General features: G+C 45.5%; 1 protein-coding gene across 2 annotated transcripts; it reads left to right on the forward strand.

Moving 5' to 3' along the window:
* The first annotated feature begins 4,132 nt into the window (after positions 1-4,132).
* Positions 4,133-14,841, forward strand: GNPDA1 (glucosamine-6-phosphate deaminase 1). Of its 2 annotated transcripts, none has more exons than XM_040239843.1 (7): positions 4,133-4,180; positions 5,068-5,197; positions 8,376-8,477; positions 9,940-10,122; positions 11,098-11,282; positions 12,909-13,083; positions 13,715-14,841. In XM_040239843.1, exons 2-7 carry the CDS (start codon positions 5,074-5,076, stop codon positions 13,813-13,815), a joined length of 870 nt encoding a protein of 289 aa, XP_040095777.1. In that variant the 5' UTR covers positions 4,133-4,180; positions 5,068-5,073; the 3' UTR covers positions 13,816-14,841. The 2 variants fall into 2 exon arrangements, with proteins under 2 accessions (XP_040095777.1, XP_040095778.1); XM_040239844.1 differs by lacking the exon at positions 4,133-4,180 and adding an exon at positions 4,456-4,511.
* Positions 14,842-18,181: the final 3,340 nt, after the last annotated feature.

The raw sequence follows: 18,181 nt of genomic DNA on the forward strand, positions 1-18,181 counted from the left end.
TTATTTTTGTATTCAAAAATAACTTAAACCCAACAGAGTATATTTGGCTTCAGATATGGTTAGATCTAGACAGCTCAACTGATGTCAACAGGGCTTTGTGTCTGTTTTCTATTGGTTGTACATCCTTCACTGACAGCTCTAAACTTTCCTGGATTTTATTAGAAGAAAGATTCATACCTTTCTTCTGACCTGAGTCATCTGCTATGACAGTGAGTCATGTTTTTGATCTTAAGTCACAGGAAACTCTACCAGCAGTGGCTTAAATAAATATCCCACACAGATATTTATTATTTCCTTAGAGGAAGTCAGGAGTAGAAAGTCTGCTGCTGCTGCTGCTGAGTCGCTTCAGTCGTGTCCGACTCTGTGCAACCCCACAAACGGCAGCCCACCAGGCTCCTCCGTCCCTGGGATTCTCCAGGCAAGAACACTAAAGCGGGTTGCCATTTCCTTCTCCAATGCATGAAAATGAAAAGTGAAAGTGAAGTCGCTCAGTCATGTCCAACGCTTAGCGACCCCATGGACTGCAGCCTACCAGGTTCCTCCGTCCATGGGAGTTTCCAGGCAAGAGTACTGGAGTGGGGTGCCACTGCCTTCTGCGGTAGGAGGTCTCAGTTCAGTTCAGTCGCTCAGCCGTGCCCAACTCTTTGCGACCCCATGAATCACAGCACGCCAGGCCTCCCTGTCCATCACCAACTCCCAGAGTTCACTCAGACTCACGTCCATCGAATCAGTGATGCCATCCAGCCATCTCATCCTCTGTCGTCCCCTTTTCCTCCTGCCCCCAATCTCTCCCAGCATCAGAGTCTTTTCCAATGAGTCAACTGTAGGAGGTCTAGCACTTGTCAAATATCAAAGACTTAAGTTCTTTCTATCCTCCAATCTAGCTTCATGCTTGTTGCCTCACAGTTATAATATGGCTTCCCCAGCTCCAGGTATCACAACTGCCTTCGTGACAGGAAGGAATGAAAAGGAACAGAGACTATATAGATGAACTCACAAACAAAAAATTGGGGTGAGGGGTGTACTCACAATTCTTTTAATTAGACAACTTTAGTTCCAAAACAAGAGGATGGAAGGATGAGTATGGGTAACAGTTTAAACCCAGGCATGGAGTGGGAGGCGTCTGAGGAGGGCAGGTTAGATTAGAGAGTATTTAATTGCACTCATCTCACACGCTAGTAAAGTAATGCTCAAAATTCTCCAAGCCAGGCTTCAGCAATACGTGAACTGTGACCTTCCAGATGTTCAAGCTGGTTTTAGAAAAGGCAGAGGAACCAGAGATCAAATGCCAACATCCACTGGATCAGAGAAAAGGCAAGAGAGTTCCAGAAAAACATCTATTTCTGCTTTATTGACTATGCCAAAGCCTTTGACTGTGTGGATCACAAGAAACTGTGGAAAATTCTGAAAGAGATGGGAATACCAGACCATCTGACCTGTCTCTTGAGAAACCTGTATGCAGGTCAGGAAGCAACAGTTCGAACTGGACATGGAACAACAGACTGGTTCCAAATAGGAAAAGGAGTACATCAAGGCTGTATATTGTCACCCTGCTTATTTAACTGCTATGCAGAGTACATCATGAGAAACACTGGGCTGGAAGCAGGACAAGCTGGAATCAAGATTGCCAGGAGAAATATCAATAACCTCAGATATGCAGATGACACCACCCTTATGGCAAAAAGCCTCTTGATGAAAGTGAAGGAGGAGAGTAAAAAAGTTGGTTTAGAGCTCAACATTCAGAAAACTAAGATCATGGCATCTGGTCCCATCACTTCATGGGAACTAGATAGGGAAACAGTGGAAACAGTGGCTGACTTTATTTTGGGGGGCTCCAAAATCACTGCAGATGGTGATTGCAGCCATGAAATTAAAAGACACTTACTCCTTGGAAGGAAAGTTATGACCAACCTAGATAGCATATTCAAAAGCAGAGACATTACTTTGCCAACAAAGGTCCTTCTAGTCAAGGCTACGGTTTTTTCAGTAGTCACGTATGGATGTGAGAGTTGGACGGTGATGAAAGCTGAGAGCCGAAGAACTGATGCTTTTGAACTGTGGTGTTGGAGAAGACTCTTGAGAGTCCCTTGGACTGCAAGGAGATCCAACCAGTCCATCCTAAAGGAGATAATTCCTGGGTGTTCATTGGATGGACTGATATTGAAGCTGAAACTCCAATACTTTGGCTACTTCATGCGAAGAGTTGACTCACTGGAAAAGACCCTGATGCTGGGAAGGATTGGGGGCAGGAGGAGAAGGGGATGACAGAGGATGAGATGGCTGGATGGCATCACCGACTTGATGGACATGGGTTTGGGTAGACTCTGGGAGTTGGTGATGGACAGGGAGGCCTGGCCTGCTGCGATTCATGGGGGCTCAAAGAGTCGGACATGACTGAGCAACTGAACTGAAAGAGGGGAGGAGGAAATAAGGGGTATCATGGATCTATGATAATATAGTCAGCCATCGGTTTCCCAGGGGATTGCTTCAAGGACCCCCACAAATACCAAAATCCACACCAGCTCGTCTCTTACATAAAATGACACAGTATTTGCATATAACCTATATACAACCTCCTGTATATTTTAATCACCTCTAGATTATTTATAATCCCTAAGACAACCTAAATATTATGTAAACAGTTGCCGGGTACACAGCAAAACACAAGTTTTGCTTTTTAGGAACTGTTAGTAATTATTTTTTGAATAGTTTCTATCCAAGTTTGGTTGAATTTGTGCATGTGGAACCATGGACATGGAGAGCTCACTTTTTCATTTAATGCTCACAACAGCCACATGAGGTCAGTATTACTTAATTTCCACTCAATCCCAAAGTTCCAGAGAAGAAAATTAAGAATTGGGGAAGAGGAGTTATTGGCTTGAGTCACTCACTCAAGACGTGGATATTGGCGAGAACAAAATTCAAACCCAGGCCTTTCTGACTAGGCCCCATGCGGACTCCAGAGTTAACAGACACCTACACTGGTTCCCTACAGAAAGGGTAACTTTGGGTGGTGGTGGTGGCTTAGTCTCTAAGTTATGTCTGACTCTTGCCCGCCAGGCTCCTCTGTCCACGGAATTCTCCAGGCAAGGTTGCCATTTCCTTCTCCAAGGGATCTTCCTGATCCAGGGATTGAACCTGGGTCTTCTGCATTGCAGGCAGATTCTTTAAGGACTGAGCTATGAAGGAAGCCCAACTCTGGGGAAACAGGCCCAATTAAGGTCACTTCCTAGACCTATCTGAGGGCAACTGACTAGCTGCTGACTAGCAGCCTATTATCTGAAGTATTTGGAGATAGGGTGGGAACCTCACTGAGAAACATGTGCAATCCTCAGGCTGAGATGAGATTTCTAACTAAATAAAAAATAAATAAATAAAGCAAAACAAACAAACAAAAAACCCTAACCAACAGTGAAGCCAAAGAACAAGTACCCAGAACTTGTGTTAGCTCATCAGGGTCTCACCAGAAGATGGAGCCGCAGCGGGGCCCAAAAGGAAAGGGCGAGGAGAGTCAGGGAAACTGCAAGACATGGGCGCCCAGCTGCCTTGGGATGGCCCGTTTGGTATGCTCTCATTTCTGTAAAATATAAGGATCTTAAGGAAAATCCACTGAGGATGTAGTCTAAACTGTTAACATATCTCAGGGTGGAGGAATAGAGGCGATCAAGAGTTTACGTTTTTCTCTAGTTTATACTGCTGCAAAGATTGATTTTTTTTCCCCCCTAGAGGTAGAAAAAAAATCCAATTATATTGAAAACAAAAAAAGCAGTACTAACTAGGTAAAGAAATGACATCTAAAAACATCTGAGACAAGCTCAGCCCTAGAGGAAGCGATTCTGCTCTTCCTCCCCAGCCTCACCCCCAAAACTGAAAACCTGGTCCCAGAACCCCCGCCCGGGGAACTGCATCCCTGGGAACAACCTGGGACCCCCTCCCGTCTCTCTCTTCCACCAAACCAGTCTCCAGGTACCCACCACCCTCTCCGCCGCCACCCGGGCCTACTCCGTCCCGGAACTCAAACGAGAGTGGGCGGCCCCTGGCCCGCGGGGCAGAATCTTCCGCGGCCCTTCAGAATCAACCCCGCCGACCGAGTGCGCCACCGCGTGACCCGCAGCCACATGACCCGCGCGGGGCGGGGCTGCCGGCGCAGTCGCTGCAGCCGCCGCCGGGAGGCATCTGCGTAAGTGGGGAGCGGGGTCCACGGGGACCCTATTCGCGGGCGAGGTCCGGGTGCTGCCCAGCCTCTGGCACCCCGGAGCCGGGATTCCTAGCGATCTGCTTGGACTTCCTCTCTGGAAGGGCGATGGGATTCCCATTGGGGTGGGACGGGGGGAAACTTCGGTTCGTGGGGAAAACCCCATGAATCGCAGACCCAGCCACCTCAGCCTCGGGCCTTCCCACTCTGATTTGACCGCAGTGCTGGGGGAGGAGTAAACGCCCTCATTCCTGAGTGATTGCCTTTACCCGGTGTTTTTGGTGGAAACTGAGGATTCACAAAGCAAGGCCGGCCGGTAGGAGCACCCCTCTCTGGTACTGAAAAAGAACACACCTCTCCAGTCAGCCACCTACTCTAGTGATCCAAGATGATCCCATGACCTGTTTAGTGAGTTGTTGTTCAAGGGTAGAGCATAGCATCTAGCCAGGCTGTCAAGAAGGGGAACGCGGGCCTGGGTCGAGCTACAAGATACCAGCCAACATATTATGTTGAATATTATGTGGTTTACAGGCATTTTCTCATTTAATATTCACCATCATGAAATCTCTCAGGTAGGTGCTGTTGTCCCCATTTTCACGTTAAGAGAAAACAGGCTCAAAGAACTTGGATCCTTAACCAAGGTCCTGCAGTGATAAATAGAGGAACCGAGATTGGACCCCAGGTCTGTCCCGCAGCAGCGCCTCCTGCTGGGTGGTGGAGGCACTTGGCCCAGCTTTTTGATATTCCTGTGAACTATGAGCCTTCCTCTTCCTGGCTCAGCCTAGAGAAAGGGGCTTACCCCTCCATCCCAACCACCTCCACCCTTCTCCTTATGTCTTACCAATGATTCTTTCTGTCACCTGCCTCTGCAGGACACGATGAAGCTCATCATCCTGGACAACTACTCTCAGGCCAGTGAGTGGGCGGCCAAATACATCAGGAACCGCATCATCCAGTTTAACCCAGGGCCAGACAAGTACTTCACCCTGGGGCTTCCTACTGGTGCGTTGTGGGGTGGGGAGAGTGGGCAAAGGCATTAGGGGCTCTCAAGGGTCCAGGTAGGTAGGCTCATTCAGACAAGGAACTGCAAGGAGGGCTCTGAGGTACTGCCCCTTATGAGTGAACAACTCCCCTGCACCCTGAGCATACAAAACAGAGGACCTAGCTTCCTCGGGTTGGTTTTGTTGCAGTCTGCTCCTGAAGAACCCTGGAGTAGAAGGGATCTTGGTTAGGCATGAAAAACTGATTTTTAGGCTATATTCTAAGTCAGCTCTGGGAGCCAAGTGTCCTTAACAGAATTAAGTCCAAATACCTTAAGACATACATTTTATGTAATGAATTAATTTCTCTTCTCTGCACCTATAGTGCTAGTAACTAAGCACCGTCTTTGGGAGAATTGAGAAGATAGTCACTCAAAGCAATTTCTGTAAGGCTTAATTAAACATAGAACCCAAGTGAAAAATAGTCCCAATTTCTTTGGGGAAAAAATCAGAATGGTGCCTTTATCGGAGGATATTTTGACTCTAGCTCGTCAAAGCAAATGTTCTGATTATTTCTTTCAGAGGTGGGGTGGATTTGCCTCAGTGGCCCATATACTATTGGGTGAGTCTTCAAGCTTTTTCTATATACAGCCAAATAATAAATATTTTACACTTCACTGGCCATACAACCAGTGATTGCAATCACTTAACTCTGTCCTTGTAGCTCAGAAACAGCCATAGACAATACATAAATGAGCATGGCTGTCTGCCAGTGAAACTTTACCAACACTGAAGTTTGAGCTTATATAATTTTCATATGTCATAATATTCTTTTGTCTTTTAAACTGTCCTTTATGAATGCTACAAAAACAGGCAGTACGCTAGATCTGGCCTGTGGGCTGAAGTTTCCCCATCTCTGCTCTGGAGGTTTGTGGGAACAGTATATGCAGGTGCCTGTGAAACCACTAACATCTCAGACTAGGACAGGGCTGCACTAACATCTGTTTTCTAACTGTACAGCCAGGCTACGTTGGAGTCTGGGCTTCTGCTGAAACCCCTCCCCAGTGCCCCATCATTTGCAAAATAGATCCAGCCCCCTCAGAATGGTATTAAGGGCCATCGAAGACCTGGCTCCTTCCTTACTGTCATGCTTGAACCAGCACAGCATTTCCCTGTGGGTTCCTTGGAATACTCCTTCTATTAGATGAAGCACCAATCAGGGATTTGGGTGGAAGTTACCAAAACCTACTCTGGCTAATTTGAGAAGAAAAGGAATTTATTGGCTAGATATTGGGAAGCTCACAGGATCAAACCAGTCAATCCTAAAGGAACTCAACCCTGAATAGTCATTGAAAGGACTGATGCTGAAGCTGAAGCTCCAGTACTTTGGCCACCTGATTCGAAGAGCTGACTCATTGGAAAAGACCCTGTTGCTGGGAAAGATTGAAGGCAAAAGGAGAAGAGGGTGTCAGAGGATGAGATGGTTAGATAGCATCACTGACTCGATGGACATGAATTTGAGCAAACTCCAGTAGATAGTGGAGGACAGAGGAGGCTGGTGTGCTACAGTCCATGGGGTCGCAAAGAGTCAGACACAACTTAATGCCTGATCAACAACACACAGGACTGATGGGAAGGCTAGAAGTTTGGAAAATGGACATGACAAAGTTCAGGAGGAGGACAGGGAAGCTGTGTAGCTCAGGCATAGCTAAGACCATGTCACAGGGACAAGCTGGTTATTTTGTGTGAATGGGTCTGCTGCAATTCATTCAGCAGATATTTTTCGAATACCTGCTGTATGCCAAACTGTTCTCGATGCCAGAGATACAGCAATGAATAAAAAGAACACAAATTCCTGCCTTCCTAAAGCTTATAGTGGGAGAGACAGATCATAAACAAGTGAATTAGCAAAATACAGAGGTGATAAGAGGGAAGGAGAAAATGAAGCAGCGAAGTGATAGGGAATGTTCAGGAAGGGGTGGGAGTTACAGTGTTGGATATGGGGGCAGGGAAAGTCTCTGAGTAAAGGCCCTAAAGAGGTGAATGAGCTGTGCAGATACTGGTAGGGTAGCATTGTTGGCAAAGGGAACAAACCCCATGTGCAAAGGCCCTGAGGTGAAACTGCTTGAAGCAGGATTCCTAAGGCGGGTGGGAGGCAGCCAGGGGCCAGGTTATATAGAGCCTTTGTTAGGACTGGTTATTATTCAGACTGAAATAAGAAGCCATTAGTGGGTTATGAAAAGAATGACTTGGTTTGGGTGGGGCTTTTTTCTTTCCATCTTTTTATTTTTAGCAGTTTCACATATTCAGAAAAGGTGAAAGAATAGGTACCATTTACCTGGATTCACCAGTTGTTAACATTTTGCCATATTTACTTTCATCTCTTGTGGCTCATGTTCTGTCTATACACACACACACACACACTCCTTATAAGCCACTGGAACGGTCTAGAGATCCTTTAAGTCTTTTACTTCTAAGTCCTTTAGCACATAACTCCTCAGAATAAGGACATTCTCTTATATAACCACAATACTACTATCATACCTAGGGGAATTAAAAATCATTTCACAGTGTCATCTAATACACAAACTATATTAATTTTCCTTCTAATTGTCCACATTTATTTGTAGTTTTTTTTAAAATTAATCCAATGTCCAGTCAAGGCTTCATGCATATCTAGTTTCTTAATCTACAGTAGTCCTCTTGCCTCTTTATGGGTTTATGACTGACTTTTTAATGAGACTGCACTTGAGTTTGCTGCTCCAAGGGGAAGTCTCCCCGAACCCACAGGCTGGCCTGTACCTGTGTCCCCTCTCCTAGACAGTGAGCTCCTCCAGGGTGGCTGCTGAGTCCCTCACTTCTCTGCATGCCCATAATGTACCTCTCACGTACTGGTTGCTCAGGGAATATCACGTTGGTAATTAAGTCTGACATTCACTCAGGTGCTAATCACAGTCATTTCAATCATCAGTGTTTTAAGTGCTAGGGATTCAGCAGTGAACAAGACAAACATAGCCCTGCCCTCCTGGAGCTTGCAGTCTAGGGGGAAAATATGGATGGCAGTTGGGATTGAGCATTAGGTAGGACTTCAGATCTGACAGGTATTCCTAGTGAAGCACCCCTGATTCATTCCTGGTTGCCCTCTGGGCTTCCAGGAGTGGGAAGCTGAAGGGGGTTCATTGCTGTGGCCTCTCTTGCAGGGAGCACCCCACTTGGCTGCTACAAGAAACTGATTGAATACTATAAGAATGGAGACCTGTCCTTCAAATATGTGAAGACTTTCAACATGGATGAGTATGTGGGTGAGTCTTTGTCTTTCATGGTCTTACCTGATTCCAGGAAAGTCGTCAGGATCAGCCTCACAGGATCAGCCAGGAGAGGACTGGAGACATCTCGGAATCAGTGACATTTGGTGGTAGGCTCAATTGGTGATACCATATCCTCCAGGCCTTGGTTTCTTCAGCTATGACATGAAGCTAATGAAACTGACTTTTGGGCTTAAGTGATATAACAGATGTGGAAGCTTCTTGTACAGAGCAGACACTTGATAAACTTTAGCATATTGCCCCCTCTGTCTCCTCCCCAACTCCATGCCCTTTCTTTCTGGAACAAATGACTGCAAATGGGATCTGGGGTCCCATGGCTGGGGCGTGTCCCCCCAGTGTCTGTGTCTGGACTTTCTACTGTTCCTCTTCCAGTCCCTTTCCTGCCAAGTATACTGGGAGGGGAGCTGAGACTGGTGTCCTTCCCACTGATGAAAAGTGGCACCTTGGACTCCTGTCACCCTCTGTGCCGCCTACCATCATCTTGTAATGGTTTCACTTGAAAGGTTCTTTTGTTTAAATTGTGGTAAATTACATATAACATAAAACTTACCATCTTAACTGTCCTTCTATGTACAGTTCGGCGTTAAGTACTTTCACACTGTTGTGCAGCCAATTTCCAGAACTCTCTTTATCTTGCAAAATGAAAACTCTAGCTATTAAACACCAACTACCCATTTCCCCACTCCCGCAGCCCCTGCTGCTGCTGCTAAGTTGCTTCAGTCGTGTCCGACTCTGTGCGACCCCATAGACGGCAGCCCACCAGGCTCCCCTGTCCCTGGAAGTCTCCAGGCAAGAATACTGGAGTGGGTTGCCATTTCCTTCTCCAATGCATGAAAGTGAAGTCGCTCAGTCGTGTCCGACTCTTAGTAACCCCATAGACTGCAGCCTACCAGGCTCCTCCGTCCGTGGGATTCTCCAGGCAAGAATACTGGAGTGGATTGCCATTTCCTTCTCCATACCCAGCCCCTGAAACATGCATTTTAAACATTCTTCTTGACTGAAAAATATCCTTTTTGGGAAGCCCTGAAATTAATTCTCACCAGCCCCCTGGTGTTCAGGTTGGGGTTCAGGCTGAGCAGGGTGTAACTAGGAATGAATGGTGGGGTAGGAGGCATAGGGTAAGGGGTATGCTTGCTTCCTTCCCTAGATAGACCCAGTACTTACCCCCTAGGAGGCTAGCCCACCTCTAGTAGCCCAGAATGACCCTGGCCTGCAGCCTCTGGCCATTCCCCTGTGAAGAGATCAGAATGAGGGCCTAGTCCCATGGTCTTGAGCAGACAAGGATACCAGCTCAGCCTACCCTGAGTGGCTGGGGCCCCAGCCTCCCTGATAGGCTTTTCCCTGAAAGTGTCTCTGGGGGTCAGGAGGTATCCTGGCATCTTTGGGAGGCAGACTCTGGCTCAGCCTGGCATGACTGAGTGCAGCCATGGCCCCACAGGCCTTCCTCGAGACCACCCAGAGAGCTATCACTCCTTCATGTGGAACAACTTCTTCAAGCACATTGACATCCACCCAGAAAACACTCACATCCTGGATGGGAATGCAGCTGACCTGCAGGCTGAGTGTGATGCCTTTGAAGAGAAGATCAAGGCTGCGGGCGGGATTGAGCTGTTTGTTGGAGGTGAGCTCGACACTGCAGCAGGTGTCCAGGGTGGCTGGAACACATGAGGAGGACAAGACCCATGCCTGTCTCCCAAACAGCTTCCTCTCTGTGCCAGTGACAGGGGTCATTTGTTGGCCTGAGGTGGCAGGGAAGGCACAGTGGGAGCCCCTGTTGCTCAGAAACTGTGATCTGGGGCATCTCCTCTTCTTCAGTGTTTTATCTAAAGTGAGGTATTTGGATTTGGACTCAGATTCTCTGTTCCCTAGATAGAGTTTTATGGATCAGTCACAGGAACTGGCTAATCAGTTAAACATTAAAAATCAGACTCATGTAGTTCTAAAAGATTCTACCATCAACCCCAGCACACTATAAACAGCGATTGAACCCCAGAGCAGCTTTGTGACTTGCCCTGGGTCAGCCAGCCAGAGCAGCAGAGAGAGGGTGGGGACCAAGGGTGTCCCTCCGCTGAGTCGCCCTCTTAGACTTCCGTCTGCCGTGGCCTCTGGAGTCACCCACAGCGGGTGGAGGTGGGAGGCTGAAGTTGAACAGTTTTTTACTGCTCCAGATTTAACCCTTCTTTACTTCAAAGTGGGGAGGAAGAGGCTAGGAATGCTCATGTTTTGAGATATTATAAACCTGGCAGCCCCTTTCCAGGCCTTGTGTATGTTTTATTCAGTGTGACTCTGTCTAAGCAGCGGGACCCATGACTAGTGGCAGACGAGAGAAAAGTTACACTTGGATCACCTGGGGGGCAGAAGCTTTCTGAATCGCTCCCTCTTTAGCTTTCTGAGGGGGTTAGCAAGTTAACAATGTGTGTATGCCTCAGCTAGAAACAAGGAGGGAAGGTCAGATGCTTAAAGTTTATCTTAACTGAATGAGGTGAGAGACACGGTTTTCAAGGATTTCAGACCCCACGTGGGGAAAGAGGGATTGTCCATTCTTGAAGTCTTGGATCCCTGGCACCGACAGGGCTGCCCCATCTCTCTTGGGCAGGCATCGGCCCTGACGGACACATTGCCTTCAACGAGCCGGGCTCCAGTCTGGTGTCTAGGACCCGTGTGAAGACGCTGGCCATGGACACCATCCTGGCCAATGCTCGGTTCTTCGATGGAGATCTTGCCAAGGTGCCCACTATGGCCCTGACAGTGGGCGTGGGCACTGTCATGGATGCTAGAGAGGTAAGGGTGCAAGGGATCCACAGGCCTTTCATTGTGGGTGGGGGGAGCTAGACTTGTCTTTTTGCTGCTAATTTTAACTATACAAGTACCACCTGAATTCACTTTTATTAAAAATGAAGACATAAGAAATAAGGCTAAAGTCCCAACTGAGACCCTTCACTGTTCTCCTTCTTCTCTGGAAGTAACCATTCTTCCCAGTGTGAGGTGTAACCTTTCAGCAGTGACTGCCCAGGAAGCCGCAGGCTCCTAGTCTCTGCTTACCCAGTACCACTAATGTCAGAATATGAATTTGTACCTGCCCAGGTACTGAGGGGGCCCTCTGGTTCCCTGCATTTGGTAGCGGTCAGTCACTGCTTGAAGGGAGCTCCCCCTGCAACTGCAAGATGCTTGTGCTTATAGCCCTGTGTGCAGAGATTCATAAATGTGGAGAAGTGTGATGGAAATAGTATCTTGACCTGAATTTAGTAAGTCTTTCCATAGAAATCTGGGTATCATTAGAATTTTTTGTGGTTCCAGTTTCCTTACTTTCATTAGAAGCTTTTTCTCTTCATTTCTGGTATATTCAGTGAGAAGCAGCTACAGAAATTTTAGCTTCAACTTTCCTTGCCCAAGTCTGTAAACATGTAAATCAGTGAAAAAGATTCCCTATCTAAAATGAACTTTTGTGAAACGAGCAATGGCAGCAGATTTCTGTTGGGTAACCTTGAATCAGTACCTAGGGAGATCATTTTGCTGGTTTTGGTAAGTAGTGTGGTTTGAGGGCGCTTCCTGCAGTGTGCAGAAAGGACCTGGGGCTGGAAACCTGGAAATTCTGTTTTTGAAAATGAATTCTGGTGTCCTGAACAAAGAGTCACATTTCTCTTTGTGCCTCTGTTTTTTCATCTTTCAAGCAAGGAACAGTAGATCCTGCTCACAACTCCATGGTACAAGTGAATTACAATGAAAGGGTATATGGAGAGCTATTTATAATCACTTTCCAACACTTGACATCTTGATATTTTAAGCGTCGAGGGGAGTCTGTGCCTGTTTTACTTAGACAAAAAGCATTACTCTAAGTCACACGAGCAGGTCTAATACTCTGAATTGAAAAGTGACCAGATTAAGGGGCAGCCTTATTTGGGTTCAACCTTAGCAGCCACACAGATAACTCTCACCATGGCTTCCAAGGCCTCCTTGTAGACAGTGCCGATTGTGACCCCTCTTTCTCAGTTTGTCACTGAAAACTCACCCAGCCTAGAAGCCCTGGGACCTAAGGTGTGGGCCTCGGTGTGCATGGGACATCTGTTCACAGGGCACTTTCACAGACATCATCAGAAGTGCCAGAAGGCACAATTACGTGGTGGACAAGAGCATGGACTCTAGGTTGGAAATGACCTGGGGCAGGCTACTTAAACCCCCATCACAGAACCTACTTCCTTATGTAGGGATAATGATGCTCCCCACTTCAGGCTACTCGTGTGATAAGGCACACAGAGCACGGAGCACAGTGTGCCCCGTGCTAGACTTGAAACGACATAGAGAAGCAGTAGTCCTTACGATCATTTTGGGTGGCGAGCCTAGAATTCAGGTGTCGGCTTCCAGTTTTGCTGCTCCTTCTCCGTCACAGGCTTGTTTTCTGATCCCCAGGTGATGATCCTCATCACAGGTGCTCACAAGGCGTTTGCTCTGTACAAGGCCATCGAGGAGGGAGTGAACCACATGTGGACCGTGTCTGCCTTCCAGCAGCATCCCCGCACAGTGTTTGTGTGCGACGAGGATGCTACCCTGGAGTTGAAAGTGAAGACTGTCAAGTATTTCAAAGGTGAGGGTGAGGTGGGTCAGAGTAGGTAGCCAACTTCAGATGTGCCAGGAGTGAATCTAGCTTGCATGCTCTGACCACTGTAATTCACAACTGTGATTTAAAAAAAAAAAAATCAAACCCTCCTCTCAGAATAGTTTTTTCTTCCATCCATGACTGTCAGGGTCCATTTTGGGAGACCTGCTTGCTCTGAGGAGGAGAAAAAAATGAAATCAAAGTTGGAGTTCTAGGGCAATTTGGTAAACTACTTGCAGTGATACTGAGCCTCAGGCTTTTTATCTTCATACAGGCCTTTTCCTTCGTCAAGGCACTGAACTGTCATGAAGATCTTTTTTCTTCTACTTAAAGAGGACACTCACTGCTTCAAACATGAAAATCCTCATTTACTGACCAGGAGAATAGGAATTTGTTCTTTGGTGAACAAATGGCCAACTTATAATGGCCGGCTGTCCTAGCATTTAATAGGAATAACAAATTCTTTTCCTATTCTTAAGATGTTTATCATTTGGGCCCACAGAAAAATGATGATGAGTACCAGTTCTAGGACAAAAATTTTTGAGAGCTCCTGGACGTTACTGTTAATGGAATTCTGCCTCTACCTGCATTAACAACTTTTGTTTTTAATTTTTTGTAGGTTTAATGCTTGTTCATAACAAATTGGTGGACCCCTTGTACAGTATCAAAGAGAAAGAAATAGAGAAAAGCCAGTCTTCTAAGAAACCATACAGTGATTAGCAAGTACCTCATTGGGACAGGTGGATCTTTCTGGAAATTGTCTTTAGGATGACAGAATTGTATTTCTTTAATCTAGTATGGTTACTCCAGATAAGTGGGCAAACTTTTTGACTATGCAGCGTGGAGTTTGGTCATAAGAGTTTAGCTACTTGTTTGTAACTTACTCTTAATCAGAAAAAAAAAAAAGGAATCACTCCATAATTTTGATGTTTGCCCCACTGACTAGGGGTTTTTAGCTTTTTGTTCTGTCTCTGACACTGTTCATATGTATACTACATTCCCATCAGTAAGTTCTATCATGTGCTCTGATTCTCAATTGGGGAGGGAGTTAAGGGCTTATATATATTGGATAGAACCTCTCTGGAGAGTCTTGAAAGTCCCTCTTGAACAGACCTGCCCCTTATTTGAGAATCACTGTTTTAGATTCAGGAATAAATACTCTGTGTCTAAAATCAGTATGAGGAAGCAGTCCCTTTGGTCAATAACAGAGGCCATGGGAAGGAAACTATCCCTTACTTCCCCCCCTCCCTTTTTTTTCCTGCTCTTTCAGTTGGCCCTTCCTTGAACTCAGAGGACTCTCAGAGAGGATTTCGGTAGGTGGGGCTAGAGAGAAGGCTTTCTCTGATAAACTCAGATCTTCAAGGGACCCGGCCACGTCAAACTCCCCTCCCACAGGGACCTTCCAGCACTGGAAGGTGGAAACATTTTTCCCACGGGAGTCCTGTGTTTTGTTCCAAAGTCTCACTGTGGAACCTCTCATACACATGGAGGAGGTCCACAGGGGCAACAGACACTGTCAAGTTCAAAGCTGTATTCAGCCAAGGTTATGGGGCCAGGGCAAGCAGCTCAGTTTAGAAACACACAAGTGACATGTTCTACACCCCTAAGAGCTGAGTGCCAAAAACATACCAACTTCTTTAGAAGTCGCCTAATATCCTTTCCCCACATAAAACACCCTATCCTTCTAACCCTCGTGGGCTCCTGTGGCATGGCCTCATATTCCCAGAACATCAGAAAACACAATGCCTTTGCCCCTTTCTCCTTCGTTCCTTGTTCACAAAATGAGTCTACTGCTCTGCTTTCCTCTTACTTCTATGCCTTGACGGTTTGGATGCTGCCTGCTCCCTGTTTTTGTGCCAGCTAGAAGCTGCTGCCACCTCTTTTCTGGGAAAGATCTTTCAGAGCCTGGCTCAGGCCTCTCTCTAAGCACTGTGTTTGGTACCAGTGTTTTACCTTTAGCTTTTATACGTGATTGTGCTGCCATTCTGTTTTAAGCTAATGGATCAATGGACTGGTTTACAATGTGATATTTTCTATTAAATCCAGTATTTTCAAGTAAAATGTGTCATTTGTGGATTTCCTCCCCCAGAGGTCAGAAGCTGGCCTGGGTTGATATTTCTATGTTTTGAGAACAGCTAGCGAGTAAAGCACCACACTCACTCCTCATAGCAGCTCAGCAGGAAGTCACAGTCACAGCAACTGTTGATCTCTTCTTCAAACACCAGAGAGGAAAACAACCAAAATATTTCACAAAAATGAAGTGCCTGTTTGAAAAAATGGTAGGAATGAACAGATGAGCGAAAGCAATAAATGGTCAGCTTCTGGCTCTGCTTGACGTCCAAATGACTATATGGCTGTTAAACAGAGTAAGGCAGACTTGTGACCAGGAGGGATGTGTCGACTGCAAGGTACAGAAAACAGGTTTTAAGGTTTTTTTGGTCAAAAGCCAATACAATGGAACATCTTGAGTCAACATAACCAACTGAGGTATGAGTAGAAGTTGAAAGAAGGGTTTACTTTTTTAACAACTATTACTAATATATGTGCCCATAGTAGTCACTTGTTTTAAATATAAATTCAATGACTTTTATTAAGTCTGTGGAGTTGTACAATTCCTCACCACAGCCCCTTCCATCATCCCCCACAGCTCCCTAATCCTATCCCAGCCCAGGTGACCACTCATCTGCTTTGTCTCTATAGATTTACCTTTGTTGGACATTTCATATATAAATGGAATCATACAGCATGACATCTTTTTGGGTCTGGCTTCTTTCACTAAGCATAATATTATGATGTTTATCCATATAACATGTAGCAAACTGTCTATTCCTTTTTATTGCTGAAGAGTATTTCATTGTATGGATATATACCACATTTTGTTTATTTTGTAAAGAAGGGATTACATTGTAAGTAGGCATGTTAATAGGAAAAAAATCTGAATGAAATGAGAAAGGATTTAGTGATGAATGCTAAACAGAGATGTCTGTATGAACTCAGGATCTTAAAAAAATCTGTTATGGTAAAAAAGTCTAAAAAAGTGGGTAGATGTATATGTCCCCTTCATGGATCACAGCCTTGTCGTGGTGAAGGGGCCTGCATAATTCAACGAAGCTATGAGCCATGCCGTGCAGGGCCACTCAAGACAGATGCGTCATAGTGAAGAGCTCAGACAAAACATGGTCCAGTGGTGTAGGAAATGGCAACCCAGGCTAGTATTCTTGCCTGGAGAACCCCATGGACAGTATGAAAAGGCAAGAAGATATGACACCAGATGACCCCCCCCACCCCAGGTCAGAAGGTGTCCAATATGCTACTGGGGAAGAGCAAAGGGCAATTATGAATAGCACCAAAAAGAATGAAATGGCTGGGCCAAAGCAGAAATGATGCTATGTTGTGGATGTGTCTGGTGGTGAAAGTCAAGTCTTATGCTGTAAAGAACAATATTGCACAGGAACCTGGAATGTTAAGTCCATGAATCAAGGTAAATTGCATGTGGTAAAGCAGGAGACAGCAAGAGTGAATACTGACAGTGAACTAAAATGGACTGGAATGGGTGAATTTAATTCAGATGACCATTATATCTACTACTGTGGGCAAGAATCCCTTAGAAGAAATGGAATAGCCCTCATAGTCAACAAAAGAATCCAAAATGCAGTATTTGAGTGCAATCTCAAAAATGACAAAATGATATTGGTTAGTTTCCAAGGCAAACCATTCAAAATCCTAGTAATCTAAGTCTGTGCCCAACCACTGATGCAGAAGTTGAAGTTGACTGGTTCTCTGAAGACCTACACTTCCTAGAACTAACACCAAAAAAGATATTCTTTTCATCATAGGATTGGGATGCAAAAGTAGGAAGTCAAGATACCGGAATAACAATCAAGTTTAGCCTTAGAGTACCAATGAACCAGGGCAAAAGCTAACAGAGTTCTGTCAAGAGAACCCGATGGTCATAGCAAACACCCTTTTCCAACAACCCAAGAGACAACTCTACACATGGACATCACCAGATGGTCAATACCGAAATCAGACTGATTATGTTCTTTGCAGCCAAAGATGGAGAAGTTCTATATAGTCAGCAAAAACAAAACCTGAAGGTGACTGTTGCTCAGATCATGAGACTTTATTGCAAAATGCAGGCTTAAACTGAAGAAAGTATGGAAAACCACTAGGGCATTCATGTATGACCTAAATCAAAACCCTTATGATTATACAGTGGAGGTGATGAACAGCTTCAAGGGATTAGATCTGGTAGAGTGCAAAGAACTATGGATGGAGGTTCATAACACTGTACAGGAGGCAGGACCAAAACCACCCCAAAGAAAAATATAAGGCGGCAAAGTGGCTGCTTGAGGAGGCTTTACAAATAGCTGAGAAAAGAAAAGCGAAAGGCAGGGAGAAAGGGAAAGATATACCCAACTGAATGCAGAGTTCCAGAGAACAGCAAGAAGAGATAAGAAGGTCTTTTTAAATGAGCAATGCAAAAAAAAAAAAAAAAAAAAGGAAAATATCAGAATGGGAAAGACTGAAGATCTCTGAAAAATTTGGAGATACCAAGGGAACATTTCATCAAGGATGGGCATGATAAAGGACATAAACAGAAGGACCTGATAGAAGCAGAAGAGATTAACAAGAAGTGACAAGAATACACAGAAAAACTATACAAGAAAGGTCTTAATGACCCAGATTACCATGATGATGTGGTCACTAATCCACAGCTGGACATCCTGGAGTGTGAAGTCAGGTGGGCCTTAGGAACCATTACTGTGAACAAAGCTAGTAGATGTGATGGAATTCCATCTGAGCTATTTAAAATCCTAAAAGATGATGCTGTTAAGGTGCTGCAAATTTGGAAAGCTCAGCGGTGGCCACAGGACTGGTAAAGGTCAGTTTTCATTCCAATCCCAAAGGAGGACAATGCCAAAGAATGCTCAAGCTACCATACAGTTGCACTCATTAGACATGCTAGCACTATGCTCCAAATCCTTCAAGCTAGGCTTCAGCAGTGTAACCGAGAACTTCCAGCTGTACAAGCTGGGTTTTGAAGAGGCAGTGGAACCAGAGGTCAAATTGCCAACGTTTGTTG

Source organism: Oryx dammah, unplaced genomic scaffold (genome assembly GCF_014754425.2).
Source record: "Oryx dammah isolate SB20612 unplaced genomic scaffold, SCBI_Odam_1.1 HiC_scaffold_5, whole genome shotgun sequence".
In the NCBI taxonomy this organism is placed as follows: Eukaryota; Metazoa; Chordata; class Mammalia; order Artiodactyla; family Bovidae; genus Oryx; species Oryx dammah.